The 26,041-nt window shown below is 33.3% G+C and overlaps 1 protein-coding gene across 4 annotated transcripts in view; it reads right to left on the bottom strand.

Annotated features, from left to right (window-relative positions):
* Positions 1 to 26,041, bottom strand: part of ERBB4 (erb-b2 receptor tyrosine kinase 4) — a 1,183,012-nt gene that overhangs the window by 748,265 nt on the left and 408,706 nt on the right. For all 4 annotated transcript variants that reach the window (XM_030916910.1, XM_030916912.1, XM_030916913.1 and 1 more), the window contains exon 2: positions 7,566 to 7,717. In XM_030916910.1, coding sequence (XP_030772770.1) covers positions 7,566 to 7,717 — 152 coding nt within the window. The remainder of the gene's footprint in view (positions 1 to 7,565; positions 7,718 to 26,041) is intronic.

A 26,041-nucleotide genomic window follows, 5' to 3' on the forward strand; every position in this document is an offset into this window, starting at 1 on the left:
GTATCTTTTCTAATGCTTGTTTACCCAACCAATAATTTCTTGAAGGTGCAGTTTCCTTGAATCTAATGATGGTGAATTCTAAGTATTTTGATGTTGATCTTGTAATCCTCTCTTGCCACCTGTCTCAATTAGTGACATGGAAGAAAAACATAGACTACTGTGCTCAATGAATAGATAGTTACAGAATACAAATACTTGACATAAATTCTCATTTACTTGTTCACCATTTCAGTGACAAATATCTTACAAAGTTTTTCAGGAATACAAATTCAGGCTTGTACTCCTACTATACAGTACAATCAAAATGTGTGCACAACTGAAATACACATGCTGTATCTGAAAATGTTGCACTTAAATAATCTTTTTGGGAAATATGAGATTGTAACTCATGTGGACCCACTTTATCATGTCATAGATGTTTAATTTAAATGGTGTTTTCCTCTCTAATGTTTCTAAAATATGACAGGTTTTCTCATCCTGATTCTCTCTCTCCAACATAATTTCTGCCACACAAGTCATTCTATCTGGTATTTAATAAGCTGAAAACAAATATAGATGGGTGTTGGTAGCTAGTATTTGAAAACAACTATTCAGTAAATCATTTTCTAACCCAAAAGAATAAGTACTGTATAAATTATCTATTTATTTTGAAATACGTACTCTTCAATATAGGGTTTTTTCTAAATCATGCTATGTAGCAGACAGCTTAGCCTGGCCATAGAGTTAAAAGTGTATGAGGAAGATATGGAAAACAGACACAAACATAAAACCATCTCCCATACTGTTGGATTTAATTCTGGTCATGTGCTTCTAATTGCCAGAGGACACTGAAAAGGAAGCAGTAAAGCTAGAAGTAGGCTAAAATGTAAATATTTTAGAATTTCATATTAACTCTCAATGGTTGTTCATCCTTACTGAAAATGGTGAAGGAATAGATCAAGAGTTGGTTACTTGTTGCAACTTGAAACTCATTGTCAAACATCATTCCTGACTTTATTGTAACAAAACAGTGCTAATGAAGCCAAAGTCTTTGGTTCCAGGAAGATTGTCAGTATTTTGCTGTCTGAGTTGCAGCTTCCTCTGCCTTCTAACACATGTTTGTCATTAGTCAGAAGAGGAATATGCATGAGAAAGAGAATGAAATAGTATAGATCCTTTACTAGCCATGGAAAAGTAATGCAAATTTTATGTCTTATGAAGAGTAGTTGAAAAGCAACATCCTCAGAAAAATCCCATACATATCCTAATAAAAGAGGATGACAGTTCTATAGCATTATAAAATGTTAATTTTTAACTAAAGACAAAGGCTATATTTGAATTTAAAAATAGGACATTTTCTCTCGTAGAGAAAAATAAACCATTTGCATGATTTCTCCAAAGTTTTGTTTTTTCAAAATAGAAATTTTTAGATGGCATTATTTCTTGTAAATTCAAGAACAGCCATATAGCTCTGCCAAATATATAATAAAAGCAAATTTTATTTTTCATATGTGTTACCTTTTCATAATAGCATGTGTTTGTTATTCATTATCTGAGAGAAAGTATGTTTTCTTAATCTTTTTGCTTCAAAAAACTATACTTTCTGACTTTTTCAAAGACATTGCCTTTTGTTGTCAATAATAGAGCACGAATGTTATTTTAAAAGATATCTTCATATATTACTTTATTTTTATTCATCTATTAGAAATAAAAGACATGTATAATGACTAAAATTTAAGGTCTATAGACTACAGCATACAGAGTCCCAATGAATTATGATATTGTAACTATTCCACATCCATGCATCAACTGTTAAATAAACTTATCTCCTCATAATCCTAATGTACACTATTTCTAAAATAATTTGCACACAACTAAATTCAAGCCACAGATTAAAAATTATAACTTATTATAGCAATGACTGAGGATAGGTGTTAACACTCTCTATATACTCTACATTTCATAGCATACTTCTTTACACATGATTGACACATTATAGTTATTTGCTTAAAGTTAATACATAAAACAGAAAATAAATTTAAAGTGTAAAAGCTGGTGGGTCAGGCACCTTTTTAGAAGCACTGAGTTATTAAGTGCTAGCAGTAGCAAAGAAGACCAATGGAATGACAAAGGAGAGGAAAGCTCCCACGAATTCTAATGAGGGTAAAAGGTCTAATAGTTCATTCCCATTACTTACTACATTTTGCCTTGTTTTCAAGAGTTCACAAAGTGTAAGACAATAGCGCAAAATCTGTGATTTTTATGCCTTGCTGCTTTCTATTATATGTCTTAACCTTGTGATAGTGATAAAATACATAATAAATAAGTTTTAGGGCCTTTTTCTAGCCAGCAATGTGGTTCCTCGGGAGTTGAATGTTAAACACAGTAAACTGGATTTCTCTTCCCAAAAAGAAATGTAAAAACTGGAGGTTACAAGAAAGCTGGTATGAAAAGTGTGTACAGAGATAAGCATCAAGGTTGCTACAATAAAAGCATCTTGAAAACAATGCATTTAAAAGCATTTCAACAGAATGTATCTAACAAAGATTAAGGAAAGTATCTACAAACATTAAAATTATTTAAAAGTACATCTTCAATCCAATTACAGAGGCTCACTTTTGCTGTGTTCTTGAAATCTCAGGAGATGTACTAGACAAGGCATTTTAGTGTAGTAAAAGGAAGCAATTTTTTTCTAGTTTAAGGGCGAAATTACTATAAAGTTGCAAGAGTAGAGGTGGAAATGGCTGGAATGCAATCCGTCTTCAGAAGTAGAGTGGGAAATGGAAATGAATGGTTCCCCAAATTACCATTTGGGGTAAATATTGCTTTTTCTACTCTATCTGTGTTTCAGTGTTGACTTCATTCTATCTGCACAGCTCTCTCTGACATTCAAACCGCAAGACAAAAAATGGCTGTATCGTGGTATTCAAGTAGTTAAGAAACTAATAGAGAAACTGAATGCTATTGGTGACAATTCCAAATCCTCATGGGAAAGGATTTTGATTGTCTTATTCCCACATACCTGGCCTGTGTGTGAGGGCACACTGAAATAACATGACTATGAAAAGAGACTAACATGTTTATCTAGACAATAGATCATATATGAAATTGGGATCTATAATTTAAGACAAATACTAATTTTCTTGTCCATTCAACAAATATTTAACAAATATTTACTATGTCTTATCACTGTCTTAGTCATAAATGTTGAATATGCAGATAGTAAACAAGATAAACGAGATATCAGGGAAAATTGTCACAATTCATAGAAATTTGAGTGGTTTCATACAAAATAAAACAAATGACAAAGCAAAACACTACTACCTTGCTAGCTGGAGATGAAAATAAGGAAGAAAAATCCTTTAAAACCTAAAGTAATTTCTTAAGTTCCTAAAGACATAAATGAATCCAGAATGAAATTTAAGATCACTGTTGACCCTTTAAATATATCATTTGGGTCATTCTTAGAGGAAGGGAAACTTCCTCTTTATAAGAAATTTGGTCATGAGTCCTAGTTACATAAATATAGATGAGAACTATGTATATAATGGAGAAATACACATTTATTATCCACTCAAACAATTTGAAACTTATAGGAAATAATGGTAAAATCACTATATTTTCTTTACATGGACTCCACTTACTATAAAGTGTCAATACTGGATAGATTATATATTGTGGAGAGAAGTTACTATCAGCATTAATAAGCCATAATGTGGTTTTAGGAAGGAATGAAATTTTATATTAAATGGAGAGTTTTGTAGCATATTCAAAAGTATAATTTGAAATAATGTATCATCCAATACGGTAGTATTATGAAGATTTTTGGTAAATAGTCTCTGCTTTCAGGGCCCAGTAAGAAAAGTAACTACTTAATATTGAGCTCACCAGAAAACAGGGAATGGGGCATCCAGAGTATTCTGTTCCTTTTTTTTTTTTTTTTTTTGGAGATGGAGCCTTGCTCTGTTGCACAGGCTGGAGCGCAGTGGTATAATCTCAGCTCACTGCAACCTCTGCCTCCTGGGTTCAAGCGATTCTCCTTCCTCAGCCTCCCAAGTACAGGTGCCCACAACTACACCTAACTAATTTTTGTATTTTTAGTCAAGACGGGGTTTCACTATGTTGGCCAGGCTGGTCTCAAACTTCTGCCCTCAAGAGATTTGCCCACCTCAGCCTCCCAAATTGCGGGATTACAGGCATGAACCGCCACACCTGGTTAAAGAGTATTCTGCTCTTGAACCACTTATTGATCTTACTCTTTTTAATCTCCATTGACTACCTTATCCAATCACAAAATGTTAACTTGTCACTTGGATCTGATATCTCCTACCTCTCCAAAGGAATATTCTAGTCCACCTGAAACTTTTTCTTCATCAACATTATACTGTAGCTTCCCTGGGATTAGGAGTCACATGTGATTTATTTGCACATATATGCCTAGTGTCTAAAACAGGACACACTGAGTACACATTTATCAACTCTGATTCAGGGGCTTCCTTCTAAGCCTTATACTACTCCCATTGAAATGCCCTTCTCTTACAACGCACTCACCTCACGAGCTTCTGTTCATTTTCTCATGATTTAATTCAAGCACCCCTTTGATGAAACTTTTCCTGAATCCTTCAGAAAAAGCCAATCCCTCAGAATAAGCCAAGTTTTCCTGAATCCTTCAGATAACCCAGCATGCACCCCACCCCTACCATTAACATAAGACCACAACTTCTTTCTGATTCTGGGTTCTTATTTGTGTCTTAGCAAATAAGATGATTATATATATATATCTCTCTCTCATTATATTAATATTATATATTATATTATATCTCATATATAATATATATATATCTCACACCCACACACCAACACATACATATCACATATAAAACACAATTTATCATATATGAATATATGTACACAAATACAATATTTGTAATATGCCTATATATACCCACATATATATATATATATATATATATATATATATATATATATATATACAGGACTTATGTATTACATATCTATAATTCTCAACATGATTGTTGAAGTCAAGGACTATAAATGCCATTGTTTACTTGGGATTGCAGACGTGTTTTCCTAAGGATTAGAGAGGTGTAATACATAATACTGCATATGACATGAATGGGTATATGTCATAATAGAAATTATTTTTTTATAAAAAACAAAAGATACGTGAAACAAAAAATAAGTTAGGAAGCAAAAACCAAGTGCTATTAAGGTTGTCGTTAAATACATATATTAAAATAAAGATATGCACATGGGTTAGTACAAAGTTTAGATGAACTTTTTAGAGATGATAGTAGTTAGCAACCAAAATTTACTTTTGTAAAAGAAATAGCTTACTTTTTATCCAGGCAGAAATCCTGGCCCTCCTTATCTTACTTTTTGCAAATCTGTTCATTCTAATAACGTATCTTACTTTTTAATTCAAATAGTTTCAAACACAGTATAGACCATATATCAAAAATATCTACATGCTACTTTCATATTGCTAAAGGTTAAAAGTGGTCTAAAGTCTATTTTTTATCATTCTATGCTTTTACCTTACAAGACCATAAGAATTATTATAAAATACATAAAAAGACATTTTCATGTTATTTAATACAACGACTGTCATTTACAATAGTCATGACTATTTGTATTATCAGTGACATTTAGTTCCATGTATAGAAAAGTAAAGCAAACATAAGAAGGAAAACACAGATCTTTAGATTGCATTTTAAAATTTTTCTATTATTCCAATCTAATAGACTGTTTAAATTATTTCTTTTCCCTGCTTCAGAATTCAGCTTACTTTGTTAGTTTGTCTATTCTATAATGTCATTGAGTTTCTTGTCATATGTTCTAAGATGGTTTGTATGTGTTCACTTCTTTAAACAATAGCTCCCTCAAAAAGTAAGTTCTTTTGGGCCGGGCGTGATGGCTCACACCTGTAATACCAGCACTTTGGGAGACCGAGGAGGGCGGATTGTCTGAGCTCATGAATATGAGACCAGCCTGGGCAACATGGTGAAACTCCGTCTCTACTAAAGTACAAAAAACAAGCCCGGCGTGGCGGCATGCGCTTGTAATTCCAACTACTCAGAAGGCTGAAGCAGGAAAATTGCTTGAACCTGGGAGGCGGAGGTTGCAGTGAGCCGAGATCGTGCCACTGCACTCCAGCCAGGGTGACCAAGTGAGACTCCATCTCAAAAAGCAAAAGACAAAAAACAAAAGAGAGAGAGAGAGAGAAAAGTAGTTTCTTTTAAGGCCCTCTAATTCTATGATTTGGATATCCTTAACTATCTGCTTTTGATAAGCAAAGACATCAAAATTAACCATCAAAATTATTAAAAACTTTTGACACATAACTTACAGAAACAGAGCTCTGTCAGTCAAGTAGAGAATAAGGAAATACCTTCAGTTCATTTGCTTTACTAGTCCAACTATGAGAGTCGTTTTAAAAATGGATATTGTAAGCCATACAGTGTTATTAATGTTTTGAGGTGGTTCATTTTCTGAGGTTGTTACCAATTTTAGACATATTTAGTACACTCAAAATATTTAAATCTCACTCCTTTTCACTATTTACCTAAGTATAGAATTATTAAAATTATCTTAGATCTCTTTAATAAATTACTATCCAATAACCGGTTTACTACATCAGTATGCAAAACATTTAACATAAATTTATATGAAAGTGCTTCTAAGAAGTGTGTAAAGGTTACTGAAAACAAGATCAAATATATTCTAGGGATGCTATTATTTAAAATGTATATTAGTAATTCTTGTCTAAGAATAAATTTTCAATTGTGCAAAGACCACATCCCCATCTCACTTTGTCAAAGTCCCCTTCAAGTTCCGATTTTCCCAAACATATTCCAGTTGAAGCAAAATTAAAGAAACTGGAAGCATTAGCACGAATAGCCAGTTTAACATAGCACAGACGAATGAAAGCAAAATAATAATAATAATAATAATAATAATAGTAATTTCCAAAAGGACTGATTGAGCAACTTCAAGTATATATATACACATTTGTGTTCATGCGTGTATTGATCTATGTAAGTACTTTTCTATGAGTCTACTTTAAATAACTTGTAGGTTTTCAAAACCACATGCTTTTCTTCCCTTCCCTTTTCTTTTCTTTTCTTTTTTATTTTGTTTAATAACAGTGTTAGTCTCCTTATGTGATATAAAATAGTCTAAAAGTCTGAAGTGGCAGAAAAGAGGCAGAAATGGAGATGACTACCTGAAATTATCAATTGTTATCTGATTTATCCTCTGACTCTCCTAGTTCACAGCTTGTCAGAAAAAGATTTGCTAGATGTCATGTACTACATGGTGACAGACTCTTTTATCAATCTTAGGGCAACAGCAACTGCTTTAAACTCGGGAGCGTCAGTCATTATGGCTTTGTTACTCTTGTTCTTTTCCTGGGTGTGTTTTGCTATCTCTTATCTTTTGCCTAGAGTCACAGTGCCTGCCAGGCAGAAGAGCACACCTTCCAGGTATCACCACGCAGGTCTACCTGTATGCATCATGACACCACTGTTCACTCACAAAGAAGAGAAAGAAAACCACAGCTTTACCCGCAGGAAGGAGAGGTCTCGGTTGTGCTCAATGCTGGTTATCTCTAGGTTGCCCATGACAACTTCACAGTTTTCATAGTACTTGCGCAAGGCTCGGTACTGTTGTTCCAGGTCAGAGAGAGAGCTCAGTTTATTCTCCGTTCCTGCACACACTGCAAAGACAAGAAGATAAACGTGAAATTATATAGCCTTTATATGATATGCACAATAATATCTTCCTCAAAACTCTCTATTCCACAAGCCTATCCCAGTTCTCTGAATATAAATATTTTGATTGTCATTAAGAGGCATAGACCCACACACTGATAAATATTTACACTTTTAAATTCCCAGATTACATGTGCTAATCACAGAGAGTAGGAAGGCATACACTCCACAGAAATACATAGCAAGGAGATAAACTTAATCCCATTTGTTATGACCATATAAAGCAAGTAAATACATTTACTTTTATTTAAACATTGTACTTTTAGGACATATAATTTACTCTGTTTTCTAATTGAGTAATTCTACAAATGTAAATAAATCAAAATCAAAACATAGTGAAAGTAACAGTAATATTAAAAACATAGTTATTGTATAAGCTGTTCCAGCTGAGTAAATTTTTTACTAAATAAACTTGCACCTACAAGACCTCAAACATGCCTTTTTATTATTTTTTTAACTTTTATTTTAAGTTTAGGGGTACATGTGCAGGCTTGTTTACATAGGTAAACCTGTGTCATGGGGGTTATTCATACAGATTATTTCATCACCCAGCTATTAATCCTAGAACTCATTAGTTATTTTTCCTGATCCTTCCTTCCTCCCATCTTCCATTCTCCAATAGGCCCCAGGGTATGTTTTTCTCCTCTATGTGTCTATGTGTTCTCATCATTTAGCTCCCACTTATAAGTGAGAATTTTCAGTATTTGGTTTTCCGTTCCTGCTTTAGTTTGCTAAGGATAATAGCTTCTAGCTCCATTCATGTCTCTCCAAAGGACATGATTTCATTCTTTTTTATGGTTGCATAGTATTCCGTGGTATATACGTGCCAGATTTTATTTATCCAGTCTACTATAGATGGGCATTTAGGTTGATTCCATGTCTTTTCTATTGGGAATAGTGCTGCAATGAGCATACATGTGCATACGTCTTTATAATAAAATGATTTATATTCCTTTAGGTATATACCCAGTAATGGGATTGATAGGTTGAGTGGTCTTTCTGTCTTTAGGTCTAAATTGAAATATTTGTAAACATATACTATAAGCAAGATATGTAAAAAATACAATTTTTATTGTTATCAACTGGAATATCACTGTATATATTCATGAGTTTCTGAGGTATAATGGACTGATAACAAATAATCTGTCTGCCAGGTTCTGTTCCTATTTGAGCACATAAGTTTACACAAGTTTTTCTGTTTTGTTTTGTTTTTGTTTGTTTTTTAATTTTGTGGCTGGGCATGGTGGTTCACACCTGTAATACCAGCACTTTGGGAGGCCGAGGCAGGTGGATTACCTGAGGTCAGGAGTTCCCAAACTAGCCAACATGAAGAAACCCTGTCTCTATTAAAAATACAAAAATTAGCTGGGCATGGTGGCTCATGCCTGTAATCCCAGCTATTTGGGAGACTGAGGCAGGAGAATCGCTTGAATCTGGGAGGTGGAGGTTGCGGTGAGCCGAGATCATGCCACTGCACTCTAGCCTGGGCAACAGACTGAGACTCTGTCTCAAAAAAAAAAAAAAAAAAAAATTTGTGTGACTTCCAGAAGCCAGACTTTTAGATACTATTCTTATGGTTTATATACCTCCCAGAGCACTATCTTCACCACTCAATGTACTGACTCTAATCTTAAGTAGACTAAAAATATATATTATAAATCTATTAACAATGGTATGTAAAGTTAAAGAAAATGGTTTGGAAATGAATCTTCTTCAGGTAAGTTACATAAGATATGCTGAATTTAAGGCCAGATACAAGGTGGAGGCTGCAAACACACTACGAACACGGCTTAGTAATGTATTATATATGGTATTATATATGGTAACATATTACCTTATATATTATAATATATATAAGGTAACATATTGCCTTATATAATATATATAAGGTATATGTTACCTCATGTAATATATATATATAAGACTCATGTCTTATATACACAGAAGTAAAAATGATGTCATGATGTCTGATGTTGTTTTCAAAGGGATGAATTCCTGTAGAGGAAGGAAAACATCTAGATGGGTATAGCCTGACAATTAAGACCACCTTAAAGCCTGTTTTTGCCTATGAGCACATCAAAAATAACAAAAATCTTAATCCAAAAATCTTGAAAAATAGTGTATGTCTGTGACCACAGTGGAAATTCATTATAAAAACAAAGCCCAAACTTTTAAAGTCTGGATTTCTAAAGTTCCCCAAACAGTGTATTCTCTGGAAGTACTCTGTTACCAGCTAAATTATGTGTCCCTAAAAGATAAGTTGAAGTCCTGATTCCCATTACCTAGAATGTGACCTTATTTGGAAACAGGGTCTTCCTAGATGTAAATCAAATTAAGATGAGGTCATTTGGGTGTTCCCTAATTCAACATAATGATAATAAAGCTTGTTCAACCTAAAGCTATCAGGCCACATGCAGTCCCAGGATGGCTTTGAATGCGACCCAACACAAATTCATAAACTTTCTTATAACATTATATTTTTTGCTGGGCTAAGTGGCTCATGCCTGTAATCCCAGTACTTTAGGAGGCCGAGGCGGGCGGATCACGAGGTCAGGAGATTGAGACCATCCTGGCCAACACGGAGAAACTCCATCTCTACTAAAAATACAAAAAATTAGCCGGGCATGGTGGCGGGTGCCTGTAGTCCCAGCTACTCGGGAGGCTGAGGCAGGAGAATGGCGTGAACCCGGGAGGCGGAGTTTGCAGTGAGCCAAGATCGCGCCACTGCACTCCAGCCTGGGCAACAGAGCGAGACTCCATCTCATAAATAAATACATATTTTTAAAAAACCCACAGTATATTTTTTTGAATCAGCTAAGGTTAGTGTTAGCGTATTTACGTGCAACCCAAGACAATTCTTTTTTCAATGTGGACCAGGGAAGCTCAAAGTTGGACAGCCCTGCTATAAGAAGAGGAAAATACCATGTGCACACAAAGACAATCAGGGAAGAAAGCCCCGTGACCAGAAAGGCAAAGGGTAGAGCTATATAAGTATAAGCCAAGGAATGCCAAAGATTGATGGCTACCACCAGAAGTTAGGGAGTGGCAAGGAAGAATTCTACCTGGAGTTTCAGAGGGAGAATGAGCCTGCTGTCACCTTGGTTTTGAATTTCTAACCTCTGGAACAGTGAGAGAATAAATCGCTATTATTTTAAGCCACCTACTCTGTGGTATGTTGTTAGAGTAGCACTAAAACAATCTTTAGACTATTTGTCTCTAAATCCCATATTAAATAAATGTTAAAAAATCACTTCCTCTCTCTCCAGGGTCCTATCAGCTTATAACCTCCATGCTACTCTTCCATTGCTCCCTCCAAGCCCCTTATACACCATGCTGGAATTCATTTATTGCCTTTGATAATGCAGATTTTGTAGAAGTGATACGGATGGATGCTATGGTAAAGACCTCTAAAATCTTTAATATCCATTTTCCTCTTCCTTCATTGTAATAGACTGCACAATTTTTAGCTGGACACGTGGTCACCCAAAATAAAGATTATATTTCTCTCCTTCCCTTAGAGGTAAGTTTGGCCAATGGACTAAGTTCTGACATGTTGCACGACACCTTCCCAGAACTTGATTTCAAACATGGTTGAAGCCTGACTTTGCCTGGTTGCTTCATAATTTCTTCCAGCCTGATGCCAGAAATGCAGATGTCATGGCTAAAACATGAGCCATCATCTTGGACCATAAGAATGAGTGACACATCTTAGAGATGGCTGAGAACTGAGCTAAAAGGAAGTAGGATTTTCAAGCAATAGATATTTTACATTGTCATGTTATCAATACCATCAAGATGATGATGAATATTGGCCCCGCCTGCTAAAATGTTACATACAGAAAGGATTAAATTCTAGTTTTATGCTTTTGACTTTGAGTAATTTTTAAAAAGTTATATGCTTTTGACTTTGAGTAATTTTAACTATTGTGCTTGGTTTGACTGAATTTGCTAACTATATAATGAAATTACAAAATCATTCCTAATCATAACAACATTTTATTGGCTCTGTGGAATGTTCTCTTATTATTAAAACAAGCAACCAAGAAATGATATTCAACATAAGCAGGAGAACAAGAAAAATTGATTGATGTGCATATTCCTTATAAATCAAGATCAAAGTCCAAGATGTTTTTCATTATATATTAAAGGTCCTTTTGGAAAAACCTTAATCCATGATCCTTATTTTATTGCTCTCAGTAAATTTATACAAAATCTTTATAAACTTATGACTGCTGAGAAATGGTATTATTATATGAGTTTATGAAATACACATTTTAATTATTTCAAATTCCAATGAGGATGAACATATTTTAATACAACTAATTATGGGGGTAATATAAGCATCCATTAATAAATTTGCTGCACCATTTCTAAAGTATATCCAATAACACATTGCAACCTATGTATAATTTATGTTGTATAGTTTCTCTCAATTGGAAATAAGACTCATACTTTAATATTAATATAAAAAATCAATATGTAATAATCTAAATGAAAATATTTTCAAAATATTTGGTATATTCTGACCTTTTCTATAGAAGCATAAACAACCTTTGAGAGATGCATCTATTACTATAACTGCAATACCTAGGTAGTTTTACACAATTCCCATTCTACATATATAAAAAGGTATATAATATTAGACCCAATATAATATTATACAATATTACTTGAATCTGGATAGTTTATAAATTCATAAGTTCTCAATGTTGATATCATTTAAATATTTGTATCTTACAAATACTTAGGATTTTGTTTAAACTTCTTATAATGAACATATGCTACTCTACATTGAAATAATTTATTTAATTGATACCAGAACAATTATAACTCATATTCAGAAAATGGCCCTCAACTAAAAAAAATTGCTATTGCTCAACAAATGATCAGGTAAGTTTTGTATATACCTTCTTAAAATGGAAAATTTGAATAAATATGTTTAGAAATATTTTTTGACAAAAAAAGATGCTCCAAAAAACAGAAAATTAGATTAATCACAATACTCTATTTGCCAAACATGCTAGTCTTTGCAGTTTTTTTTTACTACATGCTGTTCAATTTAGTAGATATTTTTGTCTCAGTGAGGCTTTCATTTATGTTTGGTTCAAAGTATCTAGAATCCACAGTATATTCATCATAAATTTTATCTTGAAAGACACACTTGATTTTTAAAGAACTGGTTTGGATAGGCTCATAGAAATCATTTGTAGTTGTCTTTGTGGAGCCTCCACTGAGTAACTCACAATTTTCATTTGTCAATTGATTTTACAATCAAGCAATGTATGCAAGACAATGCTTAAACCATCAAGTTTCATCGATTTCACAAAGCTGTTTATCAAAACACAATTGAAAAATTGTCTTCAGCAGTCAAAGCAAGTTTAACAAAATTCAGCCCCCTTTGTCAATACTATTATAAAGTCCTTAAACTATAAGCCTACAAGAGTTCAAGCATCAAAAATCCAAAATGTGCTTCCTAAAATTTTCATTCCAAATGTAACTCCAGAAGTAAAGCTATATATGAGGTCCTACCTAATAAAATCCTCAATTATTCTATTTAGTATTGATTCTGTTACAAATGTAACTATACTTACAAACACAGGCTTTTTATTTTTTCTTAAGATTTATATCCAACAGTGTGTGAACCATATAATCCTCATTCGGTAAAAAATAAAAAAATTGGTAGCAACATAAAAAGGTTGGTTAACAGTGTATTAATTTAATTCATTGGGAAAATATATTAAAAGTAAAATAAAGAAAACTTAACAATATCTATATTAAAACTGAAAATTAATTATTGCCTCCAAGCTTGTTCTGGCTATGAAACCAGCACTCTATTTGCTTACAAAGAAAAGATGACGGGAATTTAAAAAAAAAAAAAAAAAAAAAAAAGAGAGAATTACCTAACTCTCAAATCAAATATAAATTAAGAAATGAATAATTATTTATTTGGCATCCACTCTTCTCCCAATATCATGAAAAAATAATTACTGATAAAAATTTCCAAGTTGTTTTGTAAGGGCTTCTGTAGTTTTACAAGGCACATAGCAAAGAAAGCAGTGAGCAGTATATTTAAGTAATGTATATATTGTGTGTGCAAAATTCAGAGGCTTCCTACATAAAATATGGTAACTTGATAAAAAATTCTTTTCCTGATTTAACACCAGTAAGTACTTTCCTTTTCAGAAATGTTAATAAATGTACTTTGGATTAATGTATATTGTTGGGCATTAAAAAATCTAGCATTGTAGTAAACATCAAAATACAAAATATTAAAGAACACATAAGAAGCAGCATCTATTTTCAGTGACTATTAACGAATGCTATTATAGTTATGCAGAGATGGCAAGTTTTGTTATGTCTATGTTCAAAATACATCCCCAAGTGGGTCCAAACTTGTCACTTTCACTGCTATAGTCATTGAATCCAAAACTACTGCTATCTCTTCCCTGGACTTACACAGCAACCTCCTAACTAATGTCCGGGATTTCCTATTTGCTCCCATTAATTCATTATCAACCTAGAGAACAGAATAATATTTTTTAAAATATAAATCATTCATGTCACTAAAAACACCCTTTGGCTTCTCATTAAACTTACTGTAAAATCTAAATTCTTTATCATAGCTTGTAAGAATCTGTATTCATTTTTTCTCAAATGTCATTCTCTCAGAAAAGCTTTCTCTGACCACCCTATTTAAATAGGTACCAGGTTTCCAAACATTGTACTCTACCAGGAGACACAACAGTTATTCCATTGAATTGGAAGTGACTGCCGTGCAGCCACTTTGGGCTCCTCATTCCTCTGAATCAACAGGCAAAGAAGGGAATTGCTAAGCTGGCTGGGATAATTGTTCCTGACTACGAAGGATAGTAGCAGATTCTATCAATATTACTACTCCACAATGGAGGTAATAAGGAAGAGTATGTCTCTAATACAGGACATTCCTCTAGGCGTCTCTTAGTATTACCATGTGCAGTGATGAAATTCAATGGAAAACTACAACTACCCAATCAAAGCAGGACTAATATGATCCAAGGTATTTTGGAATGAATGTTTGGGTCACCTCAACAGGTAAAGCACCATAACCAACTGAGGTGCTTGCTGAAGGCAAAGGGAGTATGAAATGGGTAGTAGAGAAAGGTAGTTATAAATACCAGTTATGATCATGTGACCACTGATAGACATGAGTACGTAATTGCCATAACTATTTATTCCTTATTGTGTTATGAATACATTCTGTGTGTGGGTGTGTCTATTTCTTTTCCTCTCTTATATCCTTATCATGAAACATAAGATGTATTACTTTATGTCATAATATTTAAGTATTGTTAATTTTACACCATGGTATTTAAGTTACAGGATATCAAGGAGAAAAGCAAACATCAAAAAAGACTTCACCTTCTCTTCTGGGGACAAAGTTAGTGCATTTTGGGTTGTAGGCATAATAGTTGTATCATGTTATAGGAAATCATTACCTTTTATTGTCTTTATTTGGAGACTAAGTACAGATTAAGGAGATGCATATGGGTGTTATGCTGACAAGGGATGGGCTTGTGATGGTTAATTTTATCTGTCACTTGATTGGGCCACAGGATGCCCAGAATGCTGGCTAAACATTATTTCTGAGTGTATCCATAAGGGCGTTTTCAGAAAAGACTAGCATTGAATTGGTGTACTGAGTAGAGCACATGACCCTCCCCAGTGTGGGTGAGTATTATCCCATCTGTTGCAGGCATGGATAGAATAAAAAGGCAGAGGAAAATGGAATTTTCTCTCTGCCTGACTGCTTGAACTGAGACATAGATCTCCAGTCCTTGGCACTTTTGATTCTCAAGCCTTCATATCCAACCTGGAATCTATACCACTGGCACTCTAACTCTCAGGCCTTTAAACGATACCACTAGGTTTTTGGGGTCTCTAGCTTGTAGATGGCAGATTGTGAGACTTCTCAGCCTCCATAATTGTGTAAGCCAAGACTATATAGCACATTTTAAATAAATCTGTGTGTGTGTGCTATGTATAGCATACATATGTGTGTATATATTCTTGTATATATATGCTATCTGTGCATTCCGTGGCCCAGACAAATTGGCATAGAAAATTAACTATCATGAGCCCACCCCTTGTTAACTTGGCACAAATACACAACTTCTTAATCTGTACTTAATCTCCAAATAAAGAAAATAACAGGTCTTACTTCCACCTAACATGATACAACTATTGTGCTTACAACCCAAAATGCACTATCTCCTTCCTTGGGAGAGAAGGTAAAGTCCTTTCTTTGTGTTTGCTCTTTTGGATATCCAGTAATTTAAATATTTTTGGTTCTGTTTCTCTAGGGAACCCTGAGAAACGCATTCATGTTTATTCTTTCTCCATACAGAGACCAGAATGTTTTTTTCAAAAATGTGAATTGTTCATGTCACTCTCCTACTGAGAACATCCCTTGGCTTCTAATTGCACTGACTATAAAATCCAAAGTTCTTATAGCCTATAAGAACTTGTATTTAATAATTTGCTCAAATGTCACCTTTTCAAAACAGCCTTTTCTGACCACCTTATCTAAAATAGACATCAGGTTCCCATACATTGTGTTCTGCTTTCTTTTCATTTTGTTGAGGTTTTTTTGGTTTTTGTTTAGTTTTGCTATGTGAATTTACACTGTATATCTGCATGTTTAACTTTTTATTATATGTCTCCACATTAGAATGCAAGCCTCATAAGAGATAGGCCCTTTGTCTGCTCAGCACCTTGGAAAGCAGGCATATAGCAGATGCTCAGTAAACATCAGTAAACAGGCATAGATGTTCAGTAAACATTTGTTAAATAAATATATGGACTTCAGAGACACTGAGAACTAGAATGAAAAAAAAAAAAAAGGTAAATAATATATATAAAGGAAGGCCAGGTGTGGTAGGCTTGTGCCTGAAATCCCAACACTTTTGTAGGCTGAGGCCAGAGGATTGCTTGAGGTCAGGATACCAGCCGAGGTAAAAAAGTGACACCCTTTCCCCACAAAAAACTTCTAACAAATTAAGAAAATAAAAGAGAACTAGAATGGAGCCAGAATCAAACACGGGTTCCTCCACTTTTAAAAACTGAATGAACTTGAGCAAATCACTTCATCACTTTGAGTCTTGGTTTCACTATCTACAAAGCAAGGTTTTGTGCTGAGTGTTATTGGTAAATCCAGCTTAATTGTTATGAACACATTTCTAGGATAATTTTTTTCAATTGATGGCTAGTAGTCATTCCTGTCTTTTATCTAACTCTCATGGAAATGCTTCCCTTAACTCAGTCTACATTTCATCACGTTTTGTATTCTAGAATTCTACTTTTACTTCAAAACTAGGGATTTATTTCAGACTTGAATATTGCAATTTATCATACACCTTTTCACAGTTTTGAGACTTTTAAAAAATCTGATTCAGGTAAATTATTGATAAATTGCAATTATTAAACCATCCTTATATTCTTGAATGAATCATATACAATAACTATGCATTACTCTGTTAGTATACTCCTGGATTTTATTGCTTTTATTCATTTGTACTGATATTTTTTAATATAAAAAGTATGTATCAATGTTTTAAAATATCTTTATCAGATGTGATTAGGGCCAAATGAGCTTAAAAATTAAAACAAATTTATGTTTCAGAAATTTCATATTGTACATAATTAAATGTATTAAAGAAAAAACTAATAGCAAATAGGAAATGTGTTTCATAATTTTCATTACATAAAACTAGAAATATTTTTCAGTGTAAAAATTGGTATCCCTTTACAAAACAATTCTATTATGTATTATCTGAATCTTTATCTTCCACCACCGTTTTATTGACTCCCAAAGTGATAAAACATAAGAGACTGCTGCAATTAACTAAACGCTTTTTTTCTTTTCTTTTTGGTTTTTTTTTTTTTGAGACGGAGTCTTGCTCTGTCGCCCAGGCTGGAGCGCAGCGGCATGATCTAGGCTCACTGCAAGCTCCGCCTCCCTGGTTCATGCCATTCTCCTGCCTCAGCCTCCCGAGTAGCTGGGAGTACAGGCGCCTTCCACCACGCCTGGCTAATTTGTTTTGTACTTTTAGTAGAGACGGGGTTTCACCGTGTTAGCCAGCATGGTTTCCTGACCTCGTGATCCGCCCGCCTCGGCCTTCCAAAGTGCTGGGATTACAGGCGTGAGCCACCGTGCCCGACCTACTAAACACTTTCTAAACAATCCTTGAACCAAGGGAAGAGAACCTTTGGCATTGTAGACCTTTACTAATAGATTTGCACCTATGGAAGACATAGGTATTCTATACCACAGACAGATAAAAGGTAAATCAATATATTATATATATTCCTATCTGCTGATCTATCTAAAATTGAATTGATCTGTACTTTACCTCTTTTGTTGACTTACAATAGTCTTTAAGTGCAGCTACTATATAGTGTAAGGGAAAATAACCTCATAACTGAAAACTAAAAAACCTGATATATATCAAAATTATAAATGATTGTCTTCTAAGAATAACATGGTTTTTGAGTAGTCTGCCTTGATCTAGTCTTCCCAATATGAACATTTATCTTTGTAAATTTTTATACTTTGTATTTCAAAGATGAGTTTGGTAAAAGTTAAACATGGCAAATGATTTTTAATACATCATATCAAATATTAACTAACATAACTGCAGATATATATATTCTTATTCTTTATTGTTTTCCTGTCTTCAAATATTTTTTCTTAATTTTTATTTCACAACATTTCTATGTTGAAAATAGAAAAAATAGAAAGGCTTTATGGATTTAGAAATTACATTTCTGTTATCTATACATACTTGGATGAAATAATAAGATCACAGAAATACAATTGTCAGAAATGTAATATTCCCTTTACCACATTTTGCCACTATTCTCTCCCTGCCCTCTTTATCCCTCCCTCATACGAAGTCCTTCTTATTTACTTTGTAGTATTTCATTTTCTGTGAAAGTGTTAGGTCCTTAACTTTAATGTAGGTACTGGACTTGACAAGCAATTAAAACAAACAATTTCCACTCATCAAGGCTTGCCAAATTAGTCATCTGCCATCTGCCCCATCATCTGGCTCTCCTTGAGGTCTTGCTGTGAATCTGGATGCACTTTCTCAGATTAAGAGGGACAGTGCAAACCTCCAAGCTGGTAAAATGCCAGTGGGAGCTAAGTATGTAAACATTAGCAAACATCTTTCTTCCCTAGATTATCATGCCTTCAACCATCCCCTCGTGTCTAATAAAAACCAGCCTGATTGTCATGCCTTATCACTGTGAGACCTTTGCCATTCACTGTAATTAAAGTGGCAGTGTGTGGGATATTTTTCCTGTTAGAAAAATTTACAAGAAGGAATTAGACTAGATGTTCCTAATATGATGCTATGCTCACATATCAAGGTTTATTTCTTAAGCATTGATAAAGACGTACACAATAAGAGATGGACTATGGCCTTTCTCTTGCATTGGTTTCAGAGTGAGACTTCCTTTTCCATTCCTTTCATCAGCTAATGTTTACTTGACTAATAATATGCAATAGGCACTTTCTAGGGTAGATATTCAATCAACTTACACTAGTAATGGGCAAAATTGAGAAATAGCAAGAGTGAAACATTGTACTATTGTCACCCCATTCTTGTTTTTAAGGTCTGTCTTCCTTCAAAGCGTTCTCCAACCCAGGGCTACTCTTGGGCAATAGGTACCTTTGTGCAAATGCACTAGGGTGGCGCTCTTTTAAGTGGAACAAACTCCATGAAGGGCACATGACCTGGACATCACAATATGCACTGCATTTTATCCCCATCTGTTCCCTAGTACATGAGTATGTGTGCAGTGATGAGCTTGCATAATTGTAAACAGAAGCTCTGGTTCACTCCACTGTTTCAAGTTATCCGTCCAAACTTGCTCATTCATGGTAAAGTTGTGTCTAAATTAATGACCCTTTTAAAATTAAAAGAAAAGTCTGTGAATGTTAGACTTGGGGTGAGAAGGAGGAGTGTGGCAAACAACATTTTTGACTGACAGTCTTTACTGTTATCTTCAGATGATTTACATATAAAGCCCAATCCAAGATCACCTTCTAACAAAGTTTTCTGGGATGTTTTAAAACCCAATTCATAGTCACATTATTCTCTTGGATAAAAAAGAAAAAACACCCACCTGATACTAATATAGACTAGATTATAAAATATATTATTATAATTTATTTTAAATTGTTTTCTTGTACCCAAACTCTATTATTCTAGAAACTAGATTCTATAATCTCCAGTGAGTTGGTCTCTCTAAAACATTTAGATGAGTAGTAGGTTGTTATTTTTACAACATAATCGTACTTGCAAGTACAATCACAATCAACTTTCCTTTTTTTAACTTTTATATTAAGTTCCAGGGCAAATATGCAGGTTTTTTACATAGGTAAACTTGTGTCATGGGGGTTTGTTGTACAGATTATTTCATCATCCAGGTTTTAAGCTTAGTACACATTAGTTATTTTTTCTGATCCTCTCTTTCCTCCCACTCTCACCCACCGATAGGCCCCAGTGTGCACTGTTCCCCTCTGTGTGTCCATGTGTTCTCATCATTTTGCTGCCACTTATACGTGAGAACATGCAGTACTTGGTTTTCTGTTCCTGTGTTAGTATGCTAGGGATAACGGTCTCCAGCTTCATCCACGTCTCTGCCAAGGACATGATCTTGTTCTTTTTTGTAGCTGCATAGCATTCCATTGTGTATATGTATTTTTTCTTTATGCAGTCTATTATTAATGGGCATTTAGGTTGATTCCATGTATTTGCTATTGTGAACAGCACTGCAGTGAACATACATGAGCATGTGTCTTTATACCAGAATGATTTATATTCCTCTGGGCATATACCCAGGAATGCGATTGCTGGATCAAATGGTATTTCTGTTTTAGGTCTTTGAGGAGTCAACACACTGTCTTACAAAATGGTTAAACAAATTTATATTCCCACCAACAGTGTATAAGCACTCCTCTTGCTGAGCACCAAAAGAAAGTATCAACAGAGTAAATAACACACTTTCAAGTACTAACTGTAATTGGATGTTTGATAAGGAGACAGCCACCACTAGAGAAATATCTGTCATTCGTTAATTTGTTCTGTCATACATTTATTCAACAAATGGTTACTGAAAAACAATACATGGGGCTCTGTGTTATCTGTAAAAGGAATAACAAGTACAATCTATATCACAGATTTATAACATTTTACATTCTAACATAAATCCACTGTAGAATTTTTAGAAATAATAATAGTATACAAATTTAGTTAAGCTGCTAATAAATATAAATAATTTTTTCTGACTTTGATTCACTGCTACTGAACAAGACCCACAATGAAAGTCAAAATCCATTTTACCCACAATAAAATATAAAACAGAGCCCTTCTCGCCTACTAGACATACAAAATATACATAGTTTTGTACAAAAGTTAGACATCACTTGTGAGAAGAAATTTCCCGAGCATAACAGTAGTCAATGGTGTTACCAATCTACTCAGCAGCATCTACAATGGAAGAAATATCATACCTTATGCTATGGTGTGAATGTTTGCCCCCTCCAAAATAGGTTAAAACTTAATCCCCAATAGAGCAGTATCAAGAGGTGTAGCTTTTAAGAAGGGATTGAGTTATGAGGGTTCTGCTGTCATGAATGGATAAACCCATTCACGATTAATGTATGTTTGAATTAATGGATTAATGGGTTATCATGAGAGCGGGTCTGTTAAAAAGCCAGTTTGGCATTCTGTAGCCTTCTTGCCATGTGATACCCTCTGCTGCCTCAGGACCCTTCAGACAGTCTCCACCAAGAAGAAAACCCTCACCAGATGCAGCTCCTCAATCTTGAACTTTCTAGCCTCCAGAATTACAAGAAACACAATTCTTTTTTTTTTTTTTTTTTTTTTTTTTTATAAATTACCCAGTCTCAGGCATTCAGTTATAGCAACAGAAAGAGGACTAGGATACTTTACAAACGCTTTATTCAGTTAGCCACGTTAGTGTATGTCTTTCAGTATTTCTTTTCCTAGGTCCTCATTCACTTGTCTAAAAGGATAAGGAAAAGTTGCTCTGACACAGACTGGATACACACATTATTGAAAACTATTCCATTTCAGACTGATTTTCAATTAAGTCCCCATTCTAAATTACTTAATAACTATATGATTGAACATATCGTGGGTATTGTTTTTAGTCTTTTTTCATTTTATTTAATTCAGAAATTTGATATTATAGTTAATAGCTAATATTACTACCAAATTCACTACTCACTTCACGCTCCTATAGGTAAGTAAATGGGACTTCAGACGTCACATGGACAGTCACTTAATTTGGAATGTTTTCCCGGAAAGTTTAACGAATCTTTGGATCTAAAAATCTGGTATCCTATTCGTGGGCTTTATTATAACAGAGTAGCATGTTATAATACTAAATCTATGATAAGAGATTGAAAGTAAAAGTCCAACCTTTTAATGGAATTCACATTATTCACTATGACACCTAAAGAAGAGCCAAGGTGACATTTAGCAATTTTTTAAGTATTAGAGATGAACTCGGAAAAGTCTTCGACATTTAAGAGCAATATTGAAATCTAACACACACACACCCGCGCATGCACATACACATACATAGGGATACGATATTTGCTAGTATACAATATTTGCATTTTTATGTTACAGTGATAACACAAAAATGCATTACAAAGTTCCTTAATTTATTTTATCTATGATAATTTGGCAATAAAGGTATCAAAAATATACCACTCAGTACTAAAAATATCTCATATCACACTAACAATAATAGAAGTTCTATAGCATCAGGTTCAATTTTTTAAAAAGTAGAAAACAATTGATGATTATTTTCCTTATATATGACTAATAACAAGAAAAATTTTTTCAATAGTAGGTTTTAAATCATAGAATACTTGCATAGTTATTTTTGAACTAATGTGAATTTCTGAGAGCCTAAATTATATATTTTGTAGCTGACAAGCTTCCTATGGGGAAAACATATTTTCTATCAGGGTCAATATAAGTTTAAACTAAATCACTTACTGTTTACATAGAGATACAGGTGGAAAAGAAAACATACTAACTTCTGTTTTTAATCCTGTCACAGCACGAATCTGATCAATTTTATAATTTGAAGCATGCCTTTTCTGCACATGACTCATTTTCAATTCCTGACACAAAAATAATATGTACTTGATGATAAATTATATAAATAAGTATCTTTTTTTTAATAGAATTCAAGTTTCTACTGATATTATTTGCCAGGATAAAATAGAATCAATTACTTGTTACAATGTTTGTAGATGTTCATTTTTTTCAGATGCATTTAACACCTGATTATAACTTATAAAGAAGACCTAATGCAAGTCAAATAATGACTATAGAATCTGGTTATAGAATGTATTAACTGTTTGAGAAACAAGATCCATGCAGCTGCATCATTTTTTATTGTTCTGGCTTCAAAAAGTAAACTAAATAAAATAATAACCCTTAATACAATCAATTCTTTGCAAAGATACTTTTTAAGAATATATGGGTTTATATGTATGCATATATACATACAAATATTAGCTGGGAAGAAAAAAGCAACAATATGTTGCAAATGGTTTTCTCTGATCAATAGATTTTTGGGTATGGGATATATAAATATGTATATAACATTACTATACATATTTATATATAGATATATATACATATCATATATATTTGTCCTATCTGTCATTTCTAAATTTATAGTAATTGTAGGTATTTACATTTAAATATATAAAATAAAAAATATATAAAAATATCTATATAAAAATATATTTCATTTTTAAAAATGTTTTTTTTTTTTATTTTAGGAAAGGCTAAATAGACAGGCATTCTATAATATGCCATTTCTTTATAGGAATGTGTATGCTAACCAAATTACTATCAACACTTTTGATAATTTTGCAATTTTAATAGAACATTATTTTAGATAAAAACATTAATTTATTTTTCATGTAAACAGTTGAGAAACTTTATTTTAAAATATCCAAAATAAAAGTAAAAAATAATATATTCCTTTAAAAGTTGAGTGTAAGACTGATCTACTCATCTATAAAGTTGTTCTATAAAGTTCAAAAACAAACCAATTTCCCACCTGAATAGACTAGGAAACATGAGTGTGTGTGTGTGTCTGTGTGTGTGTCCGTGTGTGTGGAGGGGAGTATTTAAGTTAATGTCATAATTTCTGTGTATGCTCTAAGTTCTTTTCTAGCTCATGCAATTTGATATACAAAATTGTGTAATATTGTTTCTATTTTACTAATAATTTATCTCTTCTGATCTCATATTTTAAATTATATTACTGTGATTTTATAATGTTAAATGATATTATTATTACTATTAGTTATTCTTCTTATCTGTATATTAGTGGTGCCAGAAATTGTTCTAAGTGCTTTATACGTGCATTGCCATGGAATAGCAATCATATTAAGCACATATTATTATTATATTTTTTATAGATGAGGAAGTTGAGACTCAGAAAGTTAAATTTTTTATCTGGTTATATAAATAATATAACCAGAGGATTAACTAGTAGAAGAGTCAGGAGTTAAAATCAGTACTAATTTCATGAGTAGTTCCCATTTAGAAGCACAGCATTAGTTAACTAATATCTATAACTACTTGTTTTGAATTATTAAGGTTCAATAATAGTATATTTCCATCAAGTAAAAATGTCCATAAATAAGATGAAATACTTGTGCTGAAGACACATTACCTTTTATAAATTTAGAACTACAGCATTGTACTCTTAATAGACATGCATGATATTAGAAGTCCATGACAGATGTTATGGGTGATAGTCATTTGGTATTTAGAACACATTAAAAAAATTTTATAGTACAATCTCAATGAGTACCAACCATTTTATTAATGAAGAAACTTGACTCCCTGGTTCCCTCCATTTGTGACCCATTCCCTGCTCATTTTTTATTCCACTCTGTGTAAAGAAATAGGTGCAAGTTTCTAAAAATAACACTTCTTAGAAATACAAATAGGCTTCAATCAAGTGAGTGCATGTAGAAAGGCTGTTCCAACAGTACAACTTTTAAGATAGATTTTTTTTTGTTTTTTAAAAATAGAACAACATTTCTAAAAGTTTATCCACTCCTTCCCTCCAATTTCCTTCAGCCTCCAATCTCATTTTAACAAATGGCAACCCTTTCACTAACTCAGGCAAAAGTCTAGTCAGTCAACTATTCTCTCTTTCCATAACCCAGTTATAAAAGCCACAAAACCATATGCAAATCCATCAGCTCTTTCTTCAGAATATCAATCAGCTCCACCTGGTTATCTCTATTTCAAGTCACAAGAGTCCCTATTTGAATATTGCCATGTCTTTCCAGCTGATGTTCCTGCTTTTCTTCTTGTCTTCCTCGAGTACATTTTATACCAGATATAAAACAATTTTACATCTTTTAACCTATAAATCAGATCATTATCTTCTTTGCTCAAATATCTCCAATGGTTTCTCATATCAATCAGAATAAAATTAAAAGTCCTTATCTAGACCTACTGCAAGGCCCTTACACCATCTATCTGCTGCTTTTCTGACATCATCTCCTAGGATGTTTCACTTACTCAGATCTGGCCACAGGGGCCACCTTACTTGTCTTTGAACATTGCTATAAAAGTTTCAAAGTGCTGATTATCAATTTATGGATTTATCTTGTGCACCAGTAACAGGCTAGCATTGGCCTGTGTATCGCACTTTGAGTATCACCATTTCAAAACATTATATATTTTTTATCACTTATCACCAGCTGCCATATTATATCTTCATTTAGAATGTAAGCTCTATGAGGGCAGGAACTCTGTTTTGTTCATTACTATATTTATAGCATTTAGAAGTACTTGACCCATAGCAGATACCCAATAAATATTTAATGAATGAATAGATGGATGGAATGGAAGCATAAATGAATGTTGATATTTTGGAATTCTGGCTAGAATTCCTCATTCATATATAACTCAAATGTTATTTTTGATGCTCAGAATGTTAGGATCAGAAAGATCTTTAGAGATCAGTAAGTCCAGATTATGCATATAGATGAGAAAACAGCATTCAAGATAAAGAACTCAGAAAAGGTCAAACAGTTAAATAAAGGAAACATGAAATAGAGAGAGAGAGAGAGAGAAAGAGAGAGAGAGAGAGAAATATATAGAAATATATAGAAATAATATAGAAATATAGAGAACATGAAT

The sequence above is a fragment of the Rhinopithecus roxellana genome, chromosome 14 (genome assembly GCF_007565055.1).
Source record: "Rhinopithecus roxellana isolate Shanxi Qingling chromosome 14, ASM756505v1, whole genome shotgun sequence".
Taxonomy (NCBI): domain Eukaryota; kingdom Metazoa; phylum Chordata; class Mammalia; order Primates; family Cercopithecidae; genus Rhinopithecus; species Rhinopithecus roxellana.